The following is a 24,938-nucleotide window of genomic DNA, read 5'->3' as shown; positions in this document are numbered from 1 at the left end:
TAACCTCTGCTTACTCCCTCCATGGGCAAGGCCAGTAGTAAAATTCAATCCTAACAATTTATCTCCATTATAAAGGACCTCCCCAAGGCTTTCTTCTTTTTCTTTTCTGAGACAAAACACTGTCCACTGTTACATAAGAACCTATGTTCTGCTGTAATCAGAAAGCTACTAAAAGAGCAGTGCTCTTTAACTCAGTCTAGGAAAGTGACACTGATAGAGGAATAACGGCCATGTATTCCTTATATGTCTCTTATGATGGGGATGGCTTGCACTGAGCCAGTCACCTTCTCTCGCCTTCTTTCCATTGTAGCACACCGATAAGAACCAGGGCGCCAGGGGACAGATTTCCTCTGGGGATCATGAACTAGTCCACAAAGACAACTGCATTTATGGGTGTAGACACTACCCTGGACACGAAACTAGTCCTCTCTTTTTCCCTACCTATTAGGAAAACTGTGAGCGAGCTCCCCCTGAAATATGTATTCATAAATTGCTTTCTGTGCTGCTGTACTAATACACTGTGCATATTATAAGAGCTACACCAACAGAATTTTACATCTTAAGAGATGGTGAAAAATAAAGTTCTAATATTTTCTTCCCACATGCCAGTGAATCTTCCAAAAACCAATGTGCCCCAGTAGACTGCTGCTCTAACCAACTGATGCACTACCACAGGGACCAGAAGTGACCGAGTCTCACTTCCATCCACTTGGGGAAAGCTGTTTTCCGGCCTCCACCACATGCTCAGTTTGTGATTTCAGGCAGGCTGTCTCTTAAGCAACTGCCTACAAAAGCAATCGAATAATCACTTGGTTCCTGCAGCGTATTGTATTACTTTCCTTTTGCTTAAGCTTACAGATTCCATCACCGAAGGGCAGTGGTGTCCACATTCTAACACTGTTCTAGGAGCTGCTGAGTGAGTAACAGTGCAACTTCACTTTAAGTTCAAAACTCAAAGCTGTTGATTTTCTGCATATGACAAAAAATAGGTTTACACACAGTGCCACTGATGCTGTATTTCCTCTAGACAGATTAGCAACAATCTATAAACTTCTGCAATTCTAATTTCAAACACAAGCCTATAAATCCAAAAGAACATTGTTAATCACGTGGAATGGCCAGCCTTCTACTATTCCCCTGGGCCTGAAGGACCATCTGTTCTCTGAGGGTGACCTATAAAGGGAATCCCGCTCAGCCCTGATGTCTCCTTCCAGCACTTCTTTCCTTTGGACACTATGAAATGATAATGACATTACTTATCAGATCATCAGTATTATTTATTACCAGATTATCACCACCACCACTGTATCAGACACTTACTGAACACTTACTCTGTGCCAGAAATCATTCTAAGCACTTTTCATTTATCAACTAATTTAATTCTAACAATTTGGTGATTTAGACACTATTTATCCCCATGTTAAAGACGCAGGCACTGATGCAAAATAAGGTTAAGTGTCTTGCCAAGGTCACACAGCTCCTCTGTTCTGAGAACCAAGGCAGTCCTATCCCTGGACACCGAGCCGCCTTGCTTTACGGCACCTTCCTCTCCTACTAAACTTGGGCACATTAGCACATGAGGTCCACAGCCACTCTGTCTTTCGGGATATAAATGTAAAAATACGCAGTTAAAAAAAGAGTAGCTAACATGGTGTGAAGGCATTATTATGATGTAAACAGAAATGTCGTTTCATCCTGCTAGGCTTCATATTTTACCAGCTTTTTTTCAGTGAAAATTATTACAGACACCCTGTAAAACAAAATCTTATTCACATGTCAGCACCACTGTGAATTCTGAAAGCAGCCCGTGTGAGGTGACGAGCGTGACTCTGACAGCAGAGCCAGCCTCGGTAACGACAACGCGGGGGGAAGCTCGAGCGCGCGTCCACTGGGTCCTGCCCGGCGTGGGACGGCTGCTCAGGGTCCGGTTATTTCTTGCAATAACCCGAGTATGGAAGTACACACATGCACCCTCTTGCTTCAGCTGAGGAAATGGAGGAACCTCAGGGGAAAGAACGTGACCAGGTGAAACACGGGAAGGAAGCAGTGAGGCTGGGCTGCTAACTGGGGTCTGGCGTGCCCACCTCCTCACACATGAGCCCCTGAAAATCACGCCTGACCAACCTGGTGTGCACAGGTTTTAACACGATTTAAAATACAGGTAAGGACCTAAGTTGTTATTTCTATTAGATTACCAATTCTTAGTAAAAGACCTGCTCCCAGCAGGTTACAGGAATCCAGCCAGGTTAACACCTCCTCATCGATAGATAAGGACGGAAGCAAAAGATCTGTTACATTTGCACATGCATCAAGCCAGGGAGACTTAAAATATCAAATGCAAAAATCAAGAGTCAAAGAGATACCCTGGAATATTGGAACACAGGGACAAAAGGTGCAATTTAATACAGGTTACTGTGAATCCTGCTCAGCATATAAAAAATCAATTGTGCAAGTTGCAGAATGAGGGAAACATATCTTAAAAGAAGCTTGAATTTATAGTGACAGAAAGTAGATCAGTGGTTACCTGGTGGTGGAGGGGTGGATTTCAAAGAAACACAAGGAAACTTTTCAAAGTTAAGGGAATATTCATTATCTGGATCATGGTGATGGTTTCCTGGGTGTACGTATATGTCAAAATCTGTCAAACTGTATGTGCAATTTAATGTAACTGCACTTTCAATAGGTGCAGCTTATTGCTAGTCAATTAAACCTCGTTACAGTGGTAATAAAATAATTCTTGTGCATATGTGGGCAGGGGGAGGGGAAATAGGAATTTGACAGCTTGCAAACTTAGTAAAAATCAGCAGTATGAAATGCCTGCCAAGTCAGTGCAATTGTCGGCTCTGTAGCAGAAACTCTCTGTAAGGAGGAACTCTCCGCCTCACCTGGCAGACCGCATTCAGAGACCACGGATATCAGAGAGAAAGACCGGATGGTGTCCAGGGGCGACCCACAGTGGGAGAGGGGCTGAAAGCTATGCTCAGAAGGAATGGCTGTGGATGCTGAAGGATGCCCAGCCAGAGTCGGGGAGGGGCTGCCACGCGTAAGGAAATGCTCACTGTCCTGTGTGGCTGCTCAGGACAGAGCTCAGAGCCACGGGCGAAGGCGACTGGAGACGAGTGGAGTGCTGCGTGATGGAGAAATTCCCGACAATGAAAGCTGTTAAAAATGGAACATGCTTGGGGCTTCCCTGGTGGCGCAGTGGTTGGGAATCCGCCCACCAATGCAGGGGACACGGGTTCGAGCCCTGGTCTGGGAGGATCCCACATGCCGCGGAGCAACTAAGCCCGTGTGCCACAGCTACTGAGCCTGCGCTCTAGAGCCCGCGAGACACAACAAGTGAGCCCGTGCGCCTAGACCCCGTGCTCCGCAACAGGAGCAGCCACCGCAGTGAGAAGCCCGTGCACCGCAGCGAAGAGTAGGCCCCGTTCACCGCAACTGGGGAAAGCCCGCGCACAGCAACCTTGAAGACCCAAGGCAGCCAAAAAAAAAAAAAAAAGGAACACGCTTGAGAGACAGAGCTATGTGGACCGGGAATGGTCAAGCAGCACCCAAAGGACCAGTTGCTGGGATGCGGTCTCCAGCGTCCCTACAGCTTAGCCACTTCCTACCAAATGACTGCAGGCCCTTTCCTAACATGACGTCATTCCCCAGGTAAGATAAAAAGTGGTTACTAACAAAATGAAGTATCTTTCAGCTCTATGATTTTTGATTTGGGACTTAACTATTAGTAACATTCATGACCTCTGCAGTGTCACAGAAGTTAGACAAAGGAAATGGTCCAGTCCTATTCTTTTCTAAACTCACAATTTTAAAAGGAGATGACAATATACACTTACCATCAATTTCTTTTAACACAGGGATGTCATAATTAGCTACATTCACTGCACACTTAACTTTCCCCTACACTCAAATCTAAATAATATAACTAGAATTTTAAACAGGGTAGGTAGAAATATAAAGAAACTATACAGTCTAAGAGATTATAAAGGATCAAATGATGCTATCGACCTCGGTGCTGGGGCACCCCGTGGGGAGGGAGAGGGGTGTACAGGCATGGCTGAGCAGCGGGGCATGGAGAGGAGACGAGGGAAGCAGGGAGGAGTAAGTGCAGGAGAAGAGCCCGGGGAAGACAGCATCCTGGGAAGAATCTGAACGAAGGGAACTAACTACCCAGGGCATGTTCGAGAAATAAAGAGATAATGGCAGAGAGGAGACAGTCATTCCTGTGTTCAGACATCTTGAACGCCTCCTATACCTTGTCCTAAAGCAACCTAGTCCTGACTTGAAATCATAATGAATGGGAAGGAAAGCAAAACTGCATCCAAAAGTCAGGGCTGAATGAAGTCATAGCTTCAGACTTTACTGTAAAAATCCAGGAAGTCGCTGCTCCCTAACCACTGACCTCCCCAGTGATGCCGTCACTTGTTGTATTCAACGACAGCCAAGGAAGCTGTCCGTCAGCTCTAACATCAGCTCCCCAAATTTTTATAGCACTCAACAGCTTTTAAAGGTTCCTCATGACCTCTCGCAGGTCCAAATCCCTCTCTGAGGTGATGCCACTATTCTCCTTAAAGGGTGAACTCACTGAGAACCACAGGCCCCAAAGGGTTTGTGCATGGACACACAGTAGGTGAGAGAGACATCGCCAGGGACAGACCCCTGGACACTCCCGTACAGCAAACATCTTACAGAGAAACAAAACCTGGCTCTGCTCTCAACACTGAAAACATGAGGCTCAATCAGAAAGTACTTCACATCCCAAACTTCCCCAAACTATACAACCCAGAATAATAAACTACCTTACATCAAAAAGGAAGGAAGAAACTGACATTATTCTAGTTAAAACCTGATCTCAAAGTAAAGTGTGAGTTTCGGTCACCTATGTGCAGTTCTTTTTAAAAATTATTTTCCCAAAGATCCAAATTCCACAGAGTCTGCAGCCCAAAAGAGATCCTGAAATCTCCTGAGTCCGTTCTTGTGTATCCCCGAGTATGCCACCCCAATGACCAGGAAGATAAAGTTGTCAATTCTATTTTTTTTTTTTTTTTGACCTCCAAAGATGGAAAATGTAGAACTTTCTCATTACCTCTCTCCCTTCTGCAACGCATCTCCACAGTCCGGATTTCTCTTGGAGCACTCCCACAGGTGGGGGCAGGTTTCAATCGGCTGCCACAGGCGGGCCGAGCTGCACTTCCCCTCCCCGGGACCCCGGGCAGGAGCGGTCCCATCTTTCACTATTAGTCACAGCTCAGCAGCACAGCAGAGCCAGATGGAAATGTGTGTGCTCTATTACCTTGGCCACCCGAGCAAATGAATTTGCTCTGCAGTGTCCCCACTCTCTTTCAGGAAAGAACACAAAAGCTAAAAAAAAAAAAAAAAAGGATCAGACCTGGGGAGCACAATAAGGTCGCCCACTCCCACCAGCAGAGCTAGAAAATACACCAAAACTCTATCTCACGCTGGAATTTAGACACTTTTGAAACATTAAGGCAAAAGGTCTGTCCTTCGGTCCTCATGGCCCTGAGGACCAGAGTTTGTTTTGGGAAGACTACCTGGGGCCAGTCGACAGGCACCAGTGATGGAGGGAGTACAGCTTCTCAGCAGGTACAAAGGGCTTTGGGGCAAAGAGACCGGGTCTGAATTCCAGCTTCAGCATCTACTATCAATCATTACACAGAGGTCACTGAAACAGGCAAGGTATTTCCACAAGAATCTAAACTCCTCATGAGAAGGTGTTCTCATCCTTGGAAATGGTATAGGAATATGGAGAGAAGGAAGCGATTTTGAAATAGGGCCCATCAGAGAAAAATTGGTCTTTGAACATCCCTTGTGTCCTATTATCTCTTTATCTAACAAGCTCTAAAATGTCTCCATTGCTCTAGGCCAGCATTTCCCAAAGAGTCCTTGAAGACAGTTTTGTGTCTAAATATGATTTGCAAACCCAGCATAATGCTTCCCCATCGTGGAGACTCAGAATGCATGTCAACATAACTACCCTGAGAAGCCCCCTGCCTTGAAGGCAGATGGTTCACTTGATTAATCCAGGGTTTCCAAGAGTCGTCTGACCATATCTGTACCCTTTGTTAATAGAACATGCTTTTCTCCCAAAGTTCACCCCGGCCTTCAGAAGCCTCCACCGTCTGGCCACCCTGCCTCTAACTGTACCGTCCACACACCCCCGACACAGACGCACTTACCACATAGGTTAAGCTTTCCTGGGTGCTGGTTCCCTAACCATGCCTTTTGTGAATAATAGCTTTTTTGAGGTATAAGTCACAGAACGCACGATTCACCCATTTAAAGCACACAATTCAGTGGGTTTCAGGGCATCTGCAGAGCTGTGCACCCACCCACACAATCAGCTGCAGAAAATTTTCATCACCCGCCCCCCACCATCGCCACCACTGAAAAAAACAAGACATCCTCACCAGCAGTCACTCCCCATTCCCCTCAAACCTCCAGCCCTAGGCAAATACTAATCTACCTCTCTCTATATATTTGTCTACTCCGGACATTTCATATAAGTGGAATTGCACAATATGGGTTCTTGTATGTCTGGCTTCTTTCACTTAGCATATTTTCAAGGTTCATCCCTGTATCAGTATTTTGTTCCTTTTCATGTACCAAATAATACTCCACTGTATGGCTATAACCACATTTTATTTATCCATTGGTCAGTTGATGGATATTTAGTTTTTTCCCCACCTTTTGGCTACTGTGAATAATTCTGCTATGAATGTTTGTGGATGAGTTTCTGGGTGAACATGTTTTCATTTCTCTTGGGTACATACATAAGAGTAGAATTGCTGAGTCCTGTGGTAACTCTGTCTAACCTTTTGAAGAACTGCTGGACTATTTTACAAAGCAGCTGCACCATTTTACATTCCCACTAGCAGCGTATGAGGATTCTAATTTCTCCACATCCTTGCCAACTCTTGTTGTTATGTCTTTCTGATGACAAACATCCTAGGGGGTGTGAAGCACTATGTCACTGTGGTTTCGTGACCGTACTTTTTGATGCCCCACTGTTAGGGTAATGATCACTCTACTCCACCCACCTGGAGTTCCGCTTCTCACTCTACATATCCTACCAATTCATCAAGATCCAGCTTAAATGCTACAGTTTTCTTGGCCCAGGTGTGACAATCATCTCCAAACTCAATTCAAACAACGCTGAGCATGGCTTCAATTTACACTTCCTGCAGTTACAGGCTTTTTGGCCTACCGTGTCCTCTCTCTCCAACCAGACTGTGGGTGCCTTAAGAAGTGGGGAGAGGTCTCACATTTCTTAGTATTCATTCAGGAAGGAGCCTATCAAATAATTGATACTTCACAAACGTTGGCTGATATGACTTAACACAGGAGCTGAGGCTGGAATCAGGGGAGGTAAAAATGAGGGAATGGGCATTTCGGATCTTGAACAAGGGAGGAGCAGAAATAAAGTAGCGGTCAGTCCCCTTTCTCACGGGAACTATCGTTTCTTATGTGGAAGACAGAATTCACGAATTTGATGTTTTATACTAGCTTAGCCTTTTTATTCACTGTGAATCTCCATTTACTCTCAAGCCTAGTCTTGAAGTCAACAGGGATAGGGACAATGAACCAATCATCTTGTTATTGTGTCTCCTCAACCTTTCCGTCCAGCACAAAATTCTGGATGGAAACCTCAGGATGGGGATGAAGGTCTGGATTTATCCCTTCGAGCTTTGACAGACTCCCCGCACACACCCAAAGCATCAAGAATTGGAGTGTCCCAGTGTGAACGACATGAAGAAAGAAAATCCAGTCCCCAGTGAATCAAGAGAAAGAATTGCTGAGTCCAAGGCCAACTGACTCAGAGTCACCAAAGACTGGGAGTCATTAACTTTAGTTTCTTGTACCCTTTATTTTGCCCAGCGGTTATGGAGGCTCAGATTCAAAGCAAACTGTGTTAGACTGTGGCTACTTGATCCACATAACAATTATTACAAAAACTACTGATGAGTCAGGAAGAGCACAATACAGTTGGCAACTATTGTTAAATGAACGTGTTCTAGTATTCAAAGTTGACAGAGAAGGCCCATAATGGAAATGCAGCAAAAACCGTCCCTGCATCTGACCAGTGGGTCTCCCTCTTTCCCTGCAAAGATTCTGCTGGGGCTTCTAATATGCCTCTCAGATCAACAGCAGAAACCATGAGCTGCTGACAACAGAACTTATACAAAAATAGCTCTCTCTCCTGTGGCCATGTGTGCTGGTCTTATGCTTCTAATGCACGTTCATGAGCAAAAATTGCACAAGTATTTCAGCAAAATTATTTGGCTACACCCTAGGACTCAGTGGGTAAAACGATTATAAACCTTAGCACTTAAAAGAAAATCCTTAAGGAAGCAACTCCTTGTCCAACTTTAACATCCAAACCCCTTAATCATCAAATGCATTACCCTAGGCAAGATCATATCACCACCACCCTGGATCCCACACCTGCCCTTTCCCTCTAACAGTTGTGAACAAGGACCCAAACAAGTGAAATAACCCAAGAGTACAGCTTCCGGCACGGAAAGGAAGAATGTAGGTATTTAATCAAGAGGATCTATGGTATGGATAAAAGTGGAGGCTAGATGTTTCTCAAAGCTGTATGGGAGCCTCAAGAAGTCTGATAAAGAACAGCAACTTCTGATACATCTAAGTGCAACTGGCTAGGAGAGGAGAATGGGATGAAAAACAAACATCAATGACATCCATGAAAGGACAAGTCTCAGGGAGCTGGCAGAACTTTTCGCATGGTAGGAAGTCATCAGAACCAGGCCATACTCACTTTCCATTTTAGAACCATAAAGAAACCATCCGTAAAGGAGAAAGGATAATCTTCACATGAAGCAAATGATGACTTGGCTTAAGAGATTCTCCCAAGACGTAGAAACCTGTCCAGACCCCAGGTCCCCCTCCACTGTGCATACACCTGAGCGAGGCCGTGTGCTGCATCACGCTACCCCTCATTCTTCTCCACATGTGATCTGACCTTGAACTACACTTCAGTCCAGAGGTATGTGCCTCAACAGCTTACCAAGCTAAGCGACTCCAGGTCAAGCCCTGATAGCAGATGAACATAGTATGTGGTCGTTTTATGGCATCAGAGAGATCAAAGGTCATGACCATTTTAGCTCCACAATCTATCACATTTGGGAGAAATAAAATGGTTGTAGATCATTCTACTTATTATATTGCTGTTCTCCAATCACTGCTTATATTGAATATGGTCACTGTGTATCCATAAGGAAGCAGACCTTTTACATACCCATCTCCACAGCCAGCAATAAAACATTATAAATTAGTAAGGAAAATTATATAACAGTCTTTCCTCATGGAAACTTTCATTGGGCTGAAAATTACACTCTGATATCCACCGAAGCACAGACCACCTTAAGTGGGATTCTTTCTCACTCCTCTCACTAAATTAGCCTAAGCAGCCCTCCTCCCCACAAAGGACTCCTACCTTTCCTGCTAGCTCTGTAAGATATTCTCTAGAGGTGGCAAAAAAGATTTAGCTGAAAGGATCCAGCATTTTTCTGTTAACTGGAAAAATGCATTTCCACCAAAACTTTGGTAAAACTATCTTTCCCTATACTATATCCTGACAGTTCAAGACCAACACTGTGGTGGTTAATTTTATGTGTCAACTTGGCTAGGCCACAGTTCCCAGACATTTGGTCAAACACTAGTCTGAATACTGCTATGAAGGTGTTCTTTTCTAGATGAAATTAACATTTACATCAGTAGATTTGGGTGGGCCTCACCCAAGCAGTTGAAGATCATAAGAGAAAAAAATTTGACATCCTCACCGAAGAGAATTCTGCTAGTAGAAAGCCTTCAGACTCAAAATGCAGTATTTTTTCCCTGGATCTCCAGCCTGCCAGCCTACCCTGCAGATTTTGGACATGCCAAGCCTCCACAATTGCATGAGTCAATTCCTTAAAATAAAAATCCCTCTCTTTACATACACACACACGCACGCGTGCACACACACACACACACACACTCCATATTGGTTCTGTTGCCCTGCAGAACCCTGACCAATACACTCACCTAGCCCACCTTCTGACGAAATAGACCTGTACCTATCTTTCAGAGTTCGAAAATCAGACCTGCTTAAGTGCCTAAACAGAACTCCACTTCCAGGCTAAAAACCCGAAACCACGATGCATGACTGCTAATTTGAAATTTCTATTTCTGCCCCAAATGCCTGGCATCTCAAGAAGTTGTCAGAGTCCTGGTTCCTTCAAAAGGGAGCCTTCAGTGAGATCTGCAAAATGAATGGTGATGGTATAAAATGGATTCATGACACCTGGAGGGGAGGAGAGAAGGCCAAAAGAAAGTCAAGGAGAGATGAAACACTAGGCATTAACTGCATTGCTCAAAACTGAAATAAGTCTAAGGAGCCACTGTTCCCCAAGCCAAGGTTCACGTTCACAAGAATAAGATGAAAACATGAGGAAACGTGGTAAGAAAAGAACCTGAGCTGGTTTGAGAGTCCCAAGAGTCCCAAGACTCTTCCTCAATCCCAGAATCACCACTGATTTTTTTCCACCACTGAGAAAAAGCAGCCAAAGAAGGTAGAAACTCCCTTTTCTCCCCTCGGACTACCCAGGAGGACTTCTGGGCTGAGGTTATTCTTACCTGGCCATCTGCTTGTAGGCTTCCTCGGCCACAGCAAAGATGTGAGGGTCCATATCCCCCATGTTTTGGCCACTGTAGGCATAGATGACATCTTGACCATAGATTGGCAACTGTTCATAAGGATTAATGGCAACAAGCACGATCCCTGCAAACAGAAAATGCAGTCAGATTCTGAGAGCACGATGGCCTCCTGACTAGAGCTTTACAGGCCCGTGTTCATATACATCAGAACTAAAGAAGGAAAGAGGAACAGAATGAGTCTTAACCAATCACTCAACTAAATCTAGATGTATGTGTGTTTATCAGGCACTCTGCTAGGCCCTGATGGAGAAAAGAATGACAGGCCAGGCCTCCAAATGCCCTAGAGCATGGAATAAGCACATATGCATGGGCACGCGTGCACACACACACAAACACACATGCACAAATGCTCAACAAATTGAATTCATAAAAGTGACATGTACAAAGTGTTGCAGGATTAGAAAGAAGAGGGTACTTAACCCTGCCAACAGGTGTTAGGCTTAAAAAAAATCTCAGAATTAAAATCTAAAAGAGGGACTATTAATTTCTCATTTGTATGTGGGTTGTCTTAACTAAAATATAAACTTGTGAACAGGAAATACGATTTACACATCGTAATGTCAAATCTTGGCTCAGCCGATTATTTTTTGTTTATTTATTTTTTAACATCTTTACTGGAGTATAAATGTTTTACAATGTTGTGTTGGTTTCTGCTGTACAACAAAGTGAATCAGCTATACGTGTACATATATCACCATATCCCCTCCCTCTTGCGTCTCCCTCCCACCCTCTCTATCTCACCCCTCTAGGTGGTCACAAAGCACCAAGCTGATCTCCCTGTGCCATACGTCAGCTGATTATTAATTGTGTGACTTTGCCAAATTACTTAACCTCTGAGTGCCTTAGTTTCCTAGACTGCAAAATGGGGATAAAAATTGCATTTCCCTGGTTACCCTGAGGGTAAAATGATTAATATAGAGAACATTCACACCATTCAGACTTGCACAGTAAGCACTGAGTGCTGGCTATTTTTTATCGTCTCACATCACACTACATCATGCATTATCTTTCACTTCACTATTTTTCCCATCTTGTGTCCCCAAAAGGACAAAATGCAATGGTGGACTCAATAAATACATGTTGAATGAAGAGTTCGCAAATCCTCTCACCCTGAAGATCTTTTACGGAAGGGCAAGGTAAATTGATATTTGAGAATGTGAAGAGCGAGAAAAAACAAATTCAATATTCAAGATAAGACAAATTCTTCTTCTTTCACATAAACATATTCTGGATCTCAAGGGAACCACTGATGGGTACAAAAAATGTGAGCTTTTCCAGTCATTTGGGGAAGAGAAGGCAAGAATGGAAAGGGTCACTGCCAAGACGGGAGAGCTCCTACATTGTGCTCCCTTCTGGTGTTTGAAAAGAAGCACAGTCAAGAGAATGAGAAGACAAGCCATAGACATATCTGATAAAGGACTGTGACCCAAAATATACAAAGAACTCGTAAAACCCAACAGTAAGGGAATGAACCATCTAATTAAAAAATAGGCAAAAGACCTAAACACCTCACCAAAGAAGATATAGAGACGGCAAATAAGCATGGGAAAAGATGCTCCACATCGTAAGTCATTAGGGAAATGCAGATTGAAACACCAATGAGATACCACTATACACCTATTAGCATGGCCAAAATCCAGAACACTGGCAATGTCAAATGCTGGCGAGGATGTGGAGGCAAAGGAAATGCTTATTTCATCACTGGCGGTAATGCAAAAGGGCACAGCCACTTTGGAAGTTTCTTACGAAACTAAACATAATCTTGCCATATGATCCAATAATCACACTCCTTGGTATTTAGCTAAAGGAGTAGAAAACATATCCACACAAAAACCTGCACGTGGATGTTTATAACAGCTATATTCATAATTGCCGAAACTCAGAAGCAACGAAGATGTTCTACAGTAGGTGAATGGACAAACTGTGGTACAATGAATAATGGAATATTAGCGTTATAAAGAAATGATTTATCAAGACATGAAAAGACATGGAGAGAACTTAAATACATATTACTAGGTGAAAGAAGCCAATTCGAAAAGGCTACACACTGTGACTACACCATATGATACTCTATAAAGGCAAAATTATAGAGACAGTATAAAAAATCAGTGGTTGCCAGGGGTTAGCGGGGAGAGAGGGATGAACAGGCAGAACACAGATGACTTTTAAGGCAGTGAAACTACTGTTATGATACCATAACGGTGGCTACATGTCATTATACATTTGTCTAAACCCGCAGAACATACAACACCAAGAGTGACCTAATGTGAACTACGGACTTTGGGTGATAGCGATGTGTCATTGTGGGTTCATCAATTTTAACAAATGTTTCACTCTTGAGCAGAATGGTGATAGTGGGGAAGGCTCTGCATGTGTTGCGAAAGGGGTTATATGGGAAGTCTGTGTACCTTCCACTCAGTTTTGCTCTCAGCCTAAAATTGCTGTAAAACGTAAAGTCTATTAGAAGGGGAATAAATACGAGAGAGAGGGAGAGAGAGAGAAAGAAACGTGAAACGTAATAAACCACATTACCCAAGTAAAGAAGAAAGGGCAAGGAGAGGAAAAAGACAAAGTCCTCTTCAGATGAAAGTTTTCCTGAAAATACAACCTGAAATGAAAAATAAGGCCCAGACTCAGTAAAACTCCACTAAATAAGAGAATTCTCCAAGTCATTCGCCTTAAAAACAGCCTCTCATGTTCTACTGGTTACTGAGAGTTGTATAAAACCCTAGTTCATTCCATTCAAATTTTGATATACTCTGAGTATGTGTACTCTAAAATACACATTTTCCTAAAATGTCTCAGCCCCCTCCACAGCAGGTAAGAGTGCTTCTTGATGACTTAGAAATCTGCGCTACATCAGTCACTCTGAAAGCTGAAGCTGGAAGAGCCAAGGTATGCTTGGATAAATACATACAGACACCCGGACCTCTCTTAGAAGGAATGCCTGTAAAAAGCGAAGCTGGTGGTCATTTATCCCTTTCTCCAAAAAGGGAGATTTTCAAAAATCTTTTTTAAAAAAAACAAAAACCACTTACTGAGGGCTTCTTTCAAATAAAACTCTCACTAACAACTGGGGGAAAGGAGCTTTGGGAAACTCTCTCAAGCACTGAAATCAACATGGTATTTCCAGCTCCCGAAATCTGGCATAAAAGCTCACCCTAACTTAGCAGCCAGCTGGCCAATTCCAAACCAAAGTGGGATATCACAATGAAAAGAACCCTAACCCCCTGAGGGCTCACCTAGGATCACAGATAAGACCAAGGCACTGAAGTACAAATGGGACAACCCCCCACAAAGAAGCCCTCAGCTGACTCTGCAACCAGATCCTAAAATGTTTTGCCCCTCAAACGACAATATATATAGGGTTCTTGTCTACCACACCACTTAACGATAGCCTAAAAAAGAGAAGCCAAAATTTGGGATGGGGGAAATGGAGAAATTTCAAGAAAAATGTGAGAGAAATTTTAGGACATTTGTTTAAAGCATTTGTCATGGCACATAAATCATACCAATGTTTTCTTAGGTCAGCCTCCCAAGACAATAGAAATAAAAACAAAAATAAACAAATGGGACCTAATCAAACTTACAAGCTTTTGCACAGCAAAGGAAACCATAAAAAAGAAAAGAAAAGTAAAGACAATCTACAGAATGGGAGAAAATACTTGCAAACAATGCAATCAACAAGGGCTTAATTTCCAAAATATACATACAGCTCATACAATTCAACAAAAAAAACCCAGACAACCCAATCGAAAAATGGGCAGAAGACCTAAATAGGCATTTCTCCAAAGAAGACATACAGATAACCAATAGGCAAATGAAAAGATGCTCAAGAACAGTATGGAGGTTCCTTAAAAAACTACAAATAGAACTACCATACGATCCAGTAATCCCACTACTGGGCATATACCCTGAGAAAACCATAGTTCAAAAAGAGTCATGTACCAGAATGTTCATTGCAGCTCTATTTACAATAGCCAGGACATGGAAGCAACCTAAATGTCCAGCGACAGATGAATGGATAAAGAAGATGTGGCACATATATACAATGGAATATTACTCAGCCATAAAAAGAAATGAAATGGAGGTATTTGTAATGAGGTGGATGGAGTTAGAGTCTGTCATACAGAGTGAAGTAAGTCAGAAAGAGAAAAACAAATACAGTATGCTAACACATATATATGGAATCTAAGGGAAAAAAAAGCCATGAAGAACCTAGTGGCAAGACGGGAATAAAGACACAGACCTACTAGAGAATGGACTTGAGGATATGGGGAGGGGGTGGGGTGAGATGTGACAGGGTGAGAGAGTGTCATGGACATATATACACTACCAAATGTAAAATAGATAGCTAGTGGGAAGCAGCCGCATAGCACAGGGAGATCAGCTCGGTGCTTTGTGACCACCTAGAGGGGTGGGATGGGGAGGGTGGGAGGGAGGGAGATGCAAGAGGGAAGAGATATGGGAACATATTGTATATGTATAATTGATTAACTTTGTTATAAAGCAGAAGCTAACACACCATTGTAAGGCAATTATACTTCAATAAAGATGTTTAAAAAAAAAAAAAAAAAACTGAAGATAGGAACCAGTACATACCACAAGGCATGCTGCATAGCAGGCTCAGTATGAGTACTTGTTTTTTCTTTCTTTCATTTATTTAGTTGTTCAGTTATGTAATAGGAGGGAAGATTGTACAAATTAGATTGAAGCTTGCCTCTTAGAGTCTGATATTTCAGGTTCAACTCTGCCATTTTCTAGCTTTGTGACCTTTGGCCAGTTACTTAATATTTCTCAGCTTTAGTTATGTCATCTGTAAAATGGTGCTAATGGTTTTATACAGTGATTGTAAAGATTCAATTAAATATTGCATAAAAATATGTAGGAATCTCCAAAAAAAAAAAAAAAAAAAAAAAAGAAAAGATGCTCAACATCGCTAATTATTAGAGAAATGCAAATCAAAACTACAGTGAGGTACCACCTCACACCAGTCAGAATGGCCACCATTAAAAAGTCTACTAATAACAAATGCTGGAGATGTATGGAGAAAAGGGAATCCTCCTACACTGTTGGTGGGAATGTAAGTTGGTGCAGCCACCATGGAGGACAGTATGCAGGTTCCTCAGAAAACTAAAAATAGAACTACCACATGATCCAGCAACCCCACTCCTGGGCATATATACAGACAATACTGTAATTCAAAAAGATGCATGCACCCCTACATTCACAGAAGCACTATATTTACAATAGCCAAGACATGGAAACAACCTAAATGTCCATCAACAGATGAATGGATAAAGATGATGTGGGGTGTGTCTGTGTGTATGTGTGTATACGTATATGTGTGTGTATATATATATGAATACTACTCAGCCATAAAAAAGAACGAAATAATGCCATTTGCAGCAACACAGGTGCAAACAGAGATTATCATACTAAGTGAAGTCAGAAAGAGAAAGACAAATACCATATGATATCACTTATATGTGGAATCTAAAATATGGCACAAATGAATCTACCTATGAAACAGAAAAAGACTCACATATGTAGAGGGCAGACTTGTGGTTGCCAAGGGGGAGTGGGGTGGGGGAGGGATGGACTGGGAGTTTGGGGTTAGTAGATGCAAACTACTACATATAGAATGGATAAATAACAAGGTCCTACTGTATAGCACAGGGAACTATATTCAATATCCTGGGATAAACCAGGATATTGAAATTAACACAACATTGTAAATTAATTATACTTCAATTAAAAAATAAATTTTAGGGCTTCCCTGGTGGCGCAGTGGTTGAGAATCTGCCTGCCAATGCAGGGGACACGGGTTCGAGCCCTGGTCTGGGAAGATCCCACATGCCATGGAGCGACTAGGCCCATGAGCCACAATTGCTGAGCCTGCGCGTCTGGAGCCTGTGCTCCACAACAAGAGAGGCCGCGATAGTGAGAGGCCCGCACACCGCGATGAAGAGTGGCCCCCGCTTGCCACAACTAGAGAAAGCCCTCGCACAGAAACGAAGACCCAACACAGCCATAAATAAATAAATAAATTTTAAAAAATTAAAAATAAATAAATAAATAAATAATTTTAAAAAAGCATTTGTCATGGTTTCTGATCATGAATTCAACAAATATTCATCATGCACATGTTTGTACATGGGCAAGTGAGAGAGTCAGACAGAAAGGCAGCCCTTTCTCAAGCAGAAAACAAAAACATGCGCCCCAATGTTCATTGCAGCACTGTTTACGATAGCCAAGACATGGAAGCAACCTAAATGTCCATCGATAGAAGAATGGGTAAAGAAGATGTGGTACATATATACAATGGAATATTACTCAGCCATTAAAAAGAATGAAATAATGCCATGTGCAGCAACATGGATGGACATAGAGATTGTCATACTGAGTGAAGTAAGTCAGACAGAGAAAGACAAATAGCGTATGATATCACTTATATGTAGAATCTTAGAAAAAAGGGTACAAATGAAGTTATTTACGAAACAGAAACAGACTCAGACTTAGAAATCAACTTACAGTTACCGGGAGGAAGTGTGGTGGGGAGAGATAGTCAGGGAGTTTGGGATTGACACGTACACAATGCTATATTTAAAATGGATAACAAACAAGGACCTACTTATAGCACAGGGAACTCTGCTCAATACTATGTAACAACCTAAAGGGGAAAAGAATTTGAAAAAGAAGAGATACACATATATGTATAACTAAAATCACTTTGCTGTACACCTGAAACACATTATTAATCACCTATACTCCAATATAAAATAAAAAGTTAAAAAAAAACAAAAACAAGCCAGCTGTACATTTGCAGCAGTGCGCTCCACAGTGAGAGCAAACGCCTGAGCTAGCACACTGGGATGGATTTACTGCTTTCCTACTGATTCCAGGACTGTGCCTGACCATCAAGCCACAAGGTGTGGCCCATTTCTTCCCTGCTTGAGCTGTGATTAACACCAATCCTCCCACAGAGAGGTACGGCAGCCTAATTAAGCCACATTCACTGACTGCAAACATTTCAAGGGTCTCAGGTGAGAGACACTTATAATGAGAGTGAAAGTAGGATTCTTAACCATTGGAGTTTAACACGTAAAGCCTAAAGATTGTAAGCACTTTCAAACACACACAGCCAATAGATACCCCTCACTTACCACAGTAAGTGTAGATATGGTTGGACTCCAGGAAACGGACCTTTAAATTATGCAAAACTGCAGGCTCATGTAGATAGCTAAGGGCAGTTAGGTCATTTTCTCCCACCAGGATATCTGGATTCCGCAGGAAGGGAAGCTGGTTGCCTTGGACATCAATGGGGTATTCCCGAATCTAAGGAAAGGCAAGTGGCAAACACAAAAAGGCACAGTTATGAAGCATTTAGCCTGTGTTCAATGTCCTGTCTTGTTGGCTAGGATCGCTACCCTAACATGATCATAAGTGAAGATAAATAACACGTTTTAAAGAAAGCGAGTTGAACAAAATACCTATGTTGCCATAAGTGACCAGCCCAGGTAGAAAATTTGCTGATAACATAATCCCAGTGTATCAAGGTAAAAGACCGAATGACATGAGAAATTCAGGAAGCACAGGTAGATTTAATAAAGTGTTCTTCTGCTTCTCAATGCAAAAATACTGAGTCTTTAATTCTAGTTGCCATACTGTTCTTTCTCCCATCCAGGAAAGCTTCTTTGGTTTGCCCCATTTGATGCTGGTGTTGCTTTACTCTCTCTCCCATCATCCAACGCACTCACCTATTTTTTATTTTTTGGATTACCTTACAACCAGCAAACTGCTCTCCATAATTCCATTCAAGTTGTACACATATTTTTCCCCAACCTAACTGCGAGCAGTAATTTTACTTTAACCTAAAGTATAATAGGAGCTTGAGGGGGGTGGGGTGTGTGTGTGTGTTTGTGTGTAATTAGGGAGTATGATTACACATCCTAAAGTCAAATCTCAAATACAAGGTGTTATCCTTGTACTCTCAGCATACATAGCACTTGGACTACATACTCAAAATACGTTTAGTGACAGGATATATAATTGACTACCTGTACACATGAAATTAATACAAAGAAGTAATTAATAAAAAGGTAGTGTTCTTTAACATTTAAACAGAAGGAACTTGACTGTTGCTTACCATGTTTTATCTGAGTGTTACGTTTCTTATGGTGTTCTTAAAAATCATCTGAGAGCTTGTAAAAAGAGTTTCCTTGGGACTTCCCTGGTGGTCCAGTGGCTAAGACTCTGCACTCCCGATACAGGGGGCCCAGGTTTGATCCCTGGTCAGGGAACTAGATCCCACATGCCGCAACTAAGAGTTCACATGTCGCAACTAAAGATCCCACATGCCACAAGTAAGACCCGGCGCAGCTAGCTAGCTAGCTAGCTAGGTAAGTAAGTAAATAAATACATAAGTTTCCTCAACACAACTTATGTTCAGGAGCTCTTGGGCAGGGACCAGGAATATCAGTTGTTAAAAATCCCCATGTAGTTCTGATACAGGTGGCCTATGGATCATATTTTTTTTAATTAATTATTTATTTCTGGCTGTGTTGGGCCTTCGTTGCTGCATGCAGGCTTTCTCTAGTTGCAGCGAGCGGGGGCTACTCTTCCCTGTGGTGCACTGGCTTCTCATTGTGATGGCTTCTCTTGTGGCGGAGCATGGGCTCTAGGCACGCGGGCGTCAGTAGTTGTGGCGCAGGCTCAGTAGTCGTGGCTCGTGGGCTCTAGAGCACAGGCTCAGTAGTTGTGGCACACGGGCTTGGTTGCTCCGCGGCATGCGGGATCTTCCCGGACCAGGGATCAAACCCTAGTCTCCTGCATTGGCAGGCAGATTCTTAACCACTGCGCCACCAGGGAATTCCCTATGGATCATATTTTAAGAATTGCTATTCTAGGGCTTCCCTGGTGGCGCAGTGGTTGAGAATCTGCCTGCCAATGCGGGGGACACGGGTTCAAGCCCTGGTCTGGGAGGATCCCACATGCCGCGGAGCAAATAGGCCTGTGAGCCACAATTACTGAGCCTGCGCGTCTGGAGCCTGTGCTCCGCAACAAGAGAGGCCGCGATAGTGAGAGGCCCGCGCACCGCGATGAAGAGTGGCCCCCACTTGCCGCAATTGGAGAAAGCCCTCGCACAGAAATGAAGACCCAACACAGCCATAAATAAATAAATAAATAAAATTAAAAAAAAAAAAAAAGAATTGCTATTCTATACAAGTCTTTCAGTGCTCTCTCCTGTCCCACTTTTAGAGGGACTTGTACTACCAGATATTAAGGTATATTATTAAAGCTACTATGGCATTGGTTTAAATTAAAGTACTGTCATAATGGTGTTAGAATAGACAGATAAATGAAACATAATAGCAGGTCCAGAAATAAATGCAAGCACATATGGGTAATTTATTCATGATGACATTAAAATAGCAAATAAATGTTAAAAGGGATTTTTCAGTAGTGGTAGGTAAATTTGCAGCCATTTAGGAAAAAAAAATTGAGTCCGTGTTCTATTCTCCCTCATATTAAAATAAATTTTAGATGAAAAAAAATAAAAATTAAATGAAAAAAGAAAAATAAAACCAAAAAATTAAATGAAAAAAGAAAAATAAAACCAATAAGAAAATGTGGGCAAATCTTCGTAAAAGCTTTGAAAGGAAGTACCTTTAAGGGGTGAGACAAAAGCCAGAACACTGTAGGGAAATATTCATTAACTTGACTATAATCTAAAACTTTAAAACCATCATAAAACACACCATATGCAGAGTAAATTGAGAGAAGGGAACAGTTATTCTGCATTATTTAATAGAATATTCCTAACATCCAAAGAGTTGTAAGAAATCAAAAAGAAAACCAATACCCTCACAGAAAATTGTGCACGGAATACAAGTCACAAAATAAGAACTACAAATGGACGATATGTGAAAAACTATTCAACTTCACCATTAACAAAAGAGATGCAAATAAAAGATTATTAGCACCACTATCCATCAGCTAAGCAAAAGTACATAAAAACTGACACCCAGGACGGGTGTGGGCAAAAAGAGTTCAGGCTGATTTAACTTTTCTGGAGGGCAGGTGGCAACACCTTGTCAGAATTTCTCATAAATATATTCTTCCTTGGCCCCAGGAGACAATCTTACAAATGAGCAAATGTATCAACTCCCGAAGCTGTAAATACAGAAGTAAAGCACGACACAGACCAGTATTTACGGTCAGGCAGCTACCCACAGCATTCTGCTGCATCTAACAAAAGGCATGTTACAGAGTGAAATCTATAGCAGGATTCCATTTATTTAAAACTTATATTAAAGTCTGACTGGAATAACATCCCAACAAAATATCAATGGTTACCTGTGTTAGTGAGGTTTTCTTTTGTACAGTTTCCTGTTGTTGGGACTTATAAAATATTAAACAAGGCTCTTTTCTTTCTGTGAAAAAGCTCTTTTATTCTTATCAAACTTACTTCATACAGGAGACCAGCAAACAACTATCATGAAGATGCAGATAAAATTTCCAAGAGGTGGGAAACAAGGGGGAAATGGAGACTGTTGAGAGTTGATTTTTATTTCATTAAACTCTAGAATTGCTCCCTCACCCCCTTCATCTCCAGCAGAGTGGGTGGTGTCACTGGGCCTCTAACCACACATCCCTCCCTGAGCCCTCTGAAAGACTTCCCAATGCGGACGTCCCTCTGCCCAGCAGGAGCGCGTCTGCTCTGGTCTCCCGCGTGGCTCTCCACCCCGCCTCCCTGGTAAGCAGCACAGAGACAGCAGCTGCAGAGCCACAGAGCTCCCCCAGCCAACCCCCCATTTTTCAGATCAGAAAGCTGGGACCTGAGCCCAGTATCTTTAAACCCTGAGGCAGAAATGCTGGCATTCCATATTTTCTCAGATGAATCTCCCCTCAAAAGACTCTCCCCCAAGCGTGTGGAGGGAAAGGCATCGGCAGTTTTGTGAAAACATGGTCCAAAAATAAGCCAATGGTATTGGTTACAGTAAAATTGATAAGGAATAAAAATGCCCAGAGCAGCAGCAAAGAGGTGAGAGCTGCAAGCTCAGCATTCCATAAAACTACAGACTTCTGGGGTTGTGCATATCCAGGGCAAGGGAGGGAGCGAATGAGAGCCTGAAGAACACATTGTTTTCTCTAACAGGTATTTGATTCTAATAGCGCTGCTAGGGTTGAACACTTACGGTTAATATGGTTTTATGTGAAATTAAAGGGTTTATGACACGATCAGAGACATTGAACTTTCTGCACAAAAGACTTCACTACATAATAACTGGGACTTTGGAGGTAAAGAGGAGGCTGAATGTTAACACCCTTCATAAAATTAATGCTCGGTCACACACCCAGAGTGGACCTTCTCCTCTCCAAGGCCAGGAGCTGGGAATCAGGAACAGGTGGGGGTCTCCAAATGGTCACCATCCAGCAAATGATACTGGACACCACTTGAGAATATAGAGGGTGGCATAAGGTAGAGGATTGGTCTAGACCTGCACTTGCCAATAGATGGTTATTCAAATTGAATTCATTAAAGTTAAATACGATTAAAACTTCAGTTTCTCATGCTAGCCACATTTCAAGGGCCCAATAGCCACATGTGGCTAGTGATTGCCATACTGGACAATACAGATAGAGAACATCCCACTGTAGCACAATGTTCTCTTGGAGAGTGTTGGTCTAGATTGCTCTAAACTCAGTAGGTGATTCTATAATGCTTAGTAGGTGCTTAAAAATACCAGTTGAATGAAATGTCTGATATTTTCATGATCTCTCCCATACCTCAACATGTCCATGTGACATGGTACCACAGCAAGAGAACATAATCATAAAAACATCTTCAAATGACAAATCCCAACACAAAGATTTGGAGCTACTAATCAGCATATATGGTAGAGTAGGAGAAACAAGTTTTCTTTCTCTACCCATAGAAGCAGAAGATCTAGAGAAAAGATAAGCTGGTAAAAATAGAGTTAACAGCAGGCAAGCAATTGGTGCTGACCCTGAGGTGCCACATGGCTCACAGAAATGGAGACCGACCAGGAGTTAAACCCTGTATTCAAGTCCTGGCTGTCAACTAAAGCAGTGGCTCTCAACCCTTCCTGCACCTTGGAATCCCATGAGGAGCTTGCAAAAAGATACTATGCTGTGTCCCACCCCCAAACTCTGATTTAAGAAGTCTGGCTGTGCTGGAGCTTTGCAAAAATTTTTTAGCTCCTCGGGGGTTTCTATCATGCAGCCAAACTTGAGAACCACTGAACTTAATTGCTCTGAGGTGTTGAGTCCATCACTTCATTTCCACAGACAGCAGCTTCCCTAATTGTAAGATGGGAGGACTGGTCCCAACAATCTTTAAGGGCCCTTCCAACTTTATTGGTCTAAAGTACTCAACTTAGGTCAGTGGATGTGGGTGCGTTCTCTTCTGTGTTCTCTTTCTGAGCTATCCTCCTGGAAAATAGGAGACCTCAAAGCTTGAATCCACTTACACTTATTGTAATAGCAAGTGTGTGGCTCCAGGTTCATTTAACACACACTAAAAGCCCAGTTTACATTATGTCCTAAACGAATACAAAAAACATTCACTTAATGAATGCTCTGCTGTGTCTTATTCTGTGATAGCTGCGTTTAAATCTTACAGCTCCATCTTCTCTAGTCTCCAAAAAGATCATGCTTCTTAAAAAGAACCTTCTTATTCTTCGCCTCATATCACTTAGCCCAGGCCTAAGCACAGGCATGCAATTACTTGAAAAATAAAATACTCTGTGACTCATGTGAACTTCTTAGTTAGGGAGGGTCAGTTAGGTTATGAAGAAATAACAAATTAACCCTGAAACCTCAGCGGCTCAGTACCACAAAGGTTTCTCTCTCATTCATGCTAGGTACCCAAGGCTGGCTGGGATGGAAGCTCTGCTCCACAAGGTCAACCAGACATTAACACGTGACCTCCACCGTCACCAGGCAGAGGAAGAAGAGAGCATGGCAAACTCCCATAGGCTCTTCTATGCTTCTGCCTGGAAGTGATAGACAGGAATTCTACCTAGGGCTCTCTGGACGGAGGTAATCATGGGGTCCCACATAACCTGCAAGGTGGCTGAGAACCATGGTAGAACATCTGCATGCCACCTCTACCATGGTAAGTGTTCCTGCTTTAGTAAGTCAGCACGAAACTCTGAGGTAGCTGCCCAAGGGGGTTTCAAAAAAGTGTGTGGGGTTGGGGAGTGAAGACAAAGGGAGCAGCGGGGTATAGTCAAGCACCTCACCGTGTTTCTAATGGATTTCTAAAGATTCTTGGCCTTGAACTTTTCATATTCTAAAGCCTATATTTGTGTATGTATTACATTCATTATAAGTTAGACTGAAAGCTCCACAAAGGTACAGATGTACCATTTTCACTGCTGTATAACCAGACCTTGACATATAATAATTGCTCAATAATAACTGTTTCTAATGAATGAATAATGAATGAATGGTGATGCAAGTAATTAAAGGAAAAAAAACATAAATGAAAATAGGCAATTAAGAAGTTTAAATTATAAACAAAATTACAGCAGCATAAAAATGTGAAGTCAAAAATAATCTTTTGATTTCAATTTATTTCGGGGAAAACAATTTACATATTCTGTTAGAATATGGAGTTATAAAAGTTTAGCTTTTGACATGGTGTCTTTCAGCAATGGCAAGTCCAGGACCATTTCCTCTACAGGCTTAAACCAGGGTTTCTCAACTTTGACACTGTTTTCATTTAGGACTGATAGTTGTTTCTTTGGGGAAGGGTCCTCTTAGTAACATACCTGCTCTCTACCTATCACTAGATGCCAATGGCAAACCTCCCTCCTCAGTCATGACAACCAAAAATGTATCCAGACATTGCCAAATGTCCCTTGGGGGCAAATATCACTGCTTCACCAACCTCCAAGCAGAAGCAGCCAGGCAAAATATCCTGATGGAAAAGATCATGAATACAGCAGGGGAAGAGGTCAATGATAATAACTAAGTAACAGAGATCCATCTGGAGATGGATGGTAGTGATGATTGCCCAACAATGTAAATGTACTTAATGCCACTGAACTGTACTCTTAAAAATGGTGCAGATGGTAAATTTTATGTTACGTGTATTTTACAAAATACATTAATTAAAAAAAATACCACTGTAGACAAGATAACTAATTGTATTGGTAACAATATTA

At 42.2% G+C, this 24,938-nt stretch overlaps 1 protein-coding gene across 5 annotated transcripts in view; it reads right to left on the bottom strand.

Annotated features, from left to right (window-relative positions):
- The window catches only part of MYO5B (myosin VB), a 360,038-nt gene that overhangs the window by 180,219 nt on the left and 154,881 nt on the right, over positions 1-24,938 (bottom strand). For all 5 annotated transcript variants that reach the window (XM_082355410.1, XM_082355408.1, XM_082355411.1 and 2 more), the window contains exons 3-4: positions 17,907-18,078; positions 10,660-10,804 (exon numbers count right to left, since the gene is read on the bottom strand). In XM_082355410.1, the coding sequence (XP_082211536.1) occupies positions 10,660-10,804; positions 17,907-18,078 (317 nt within the window). The remainder of the gene's footprint in view (positions 1-10,659; positions 10,805-17,906; positions 18,079-24,938) is intronic.

This window comes from Balaenoptera borealis, assembly GCF_965194805.1.
Source record: "Balaenoptera borealis genome assembly, chromosome: 14".
Taxonomy (NCBI): domain Eukaryota; kingdom Metazoa; phylum Chordata; class Mammalia; order Artiodactyla; family Balaenopteridae; genus Balaenoptera; species Balaenoptera borealis.
Note: the sequence above shows the minus strand (reverse complement) of the source record. Positions and strands in the feature narration are given on the sequence as shown.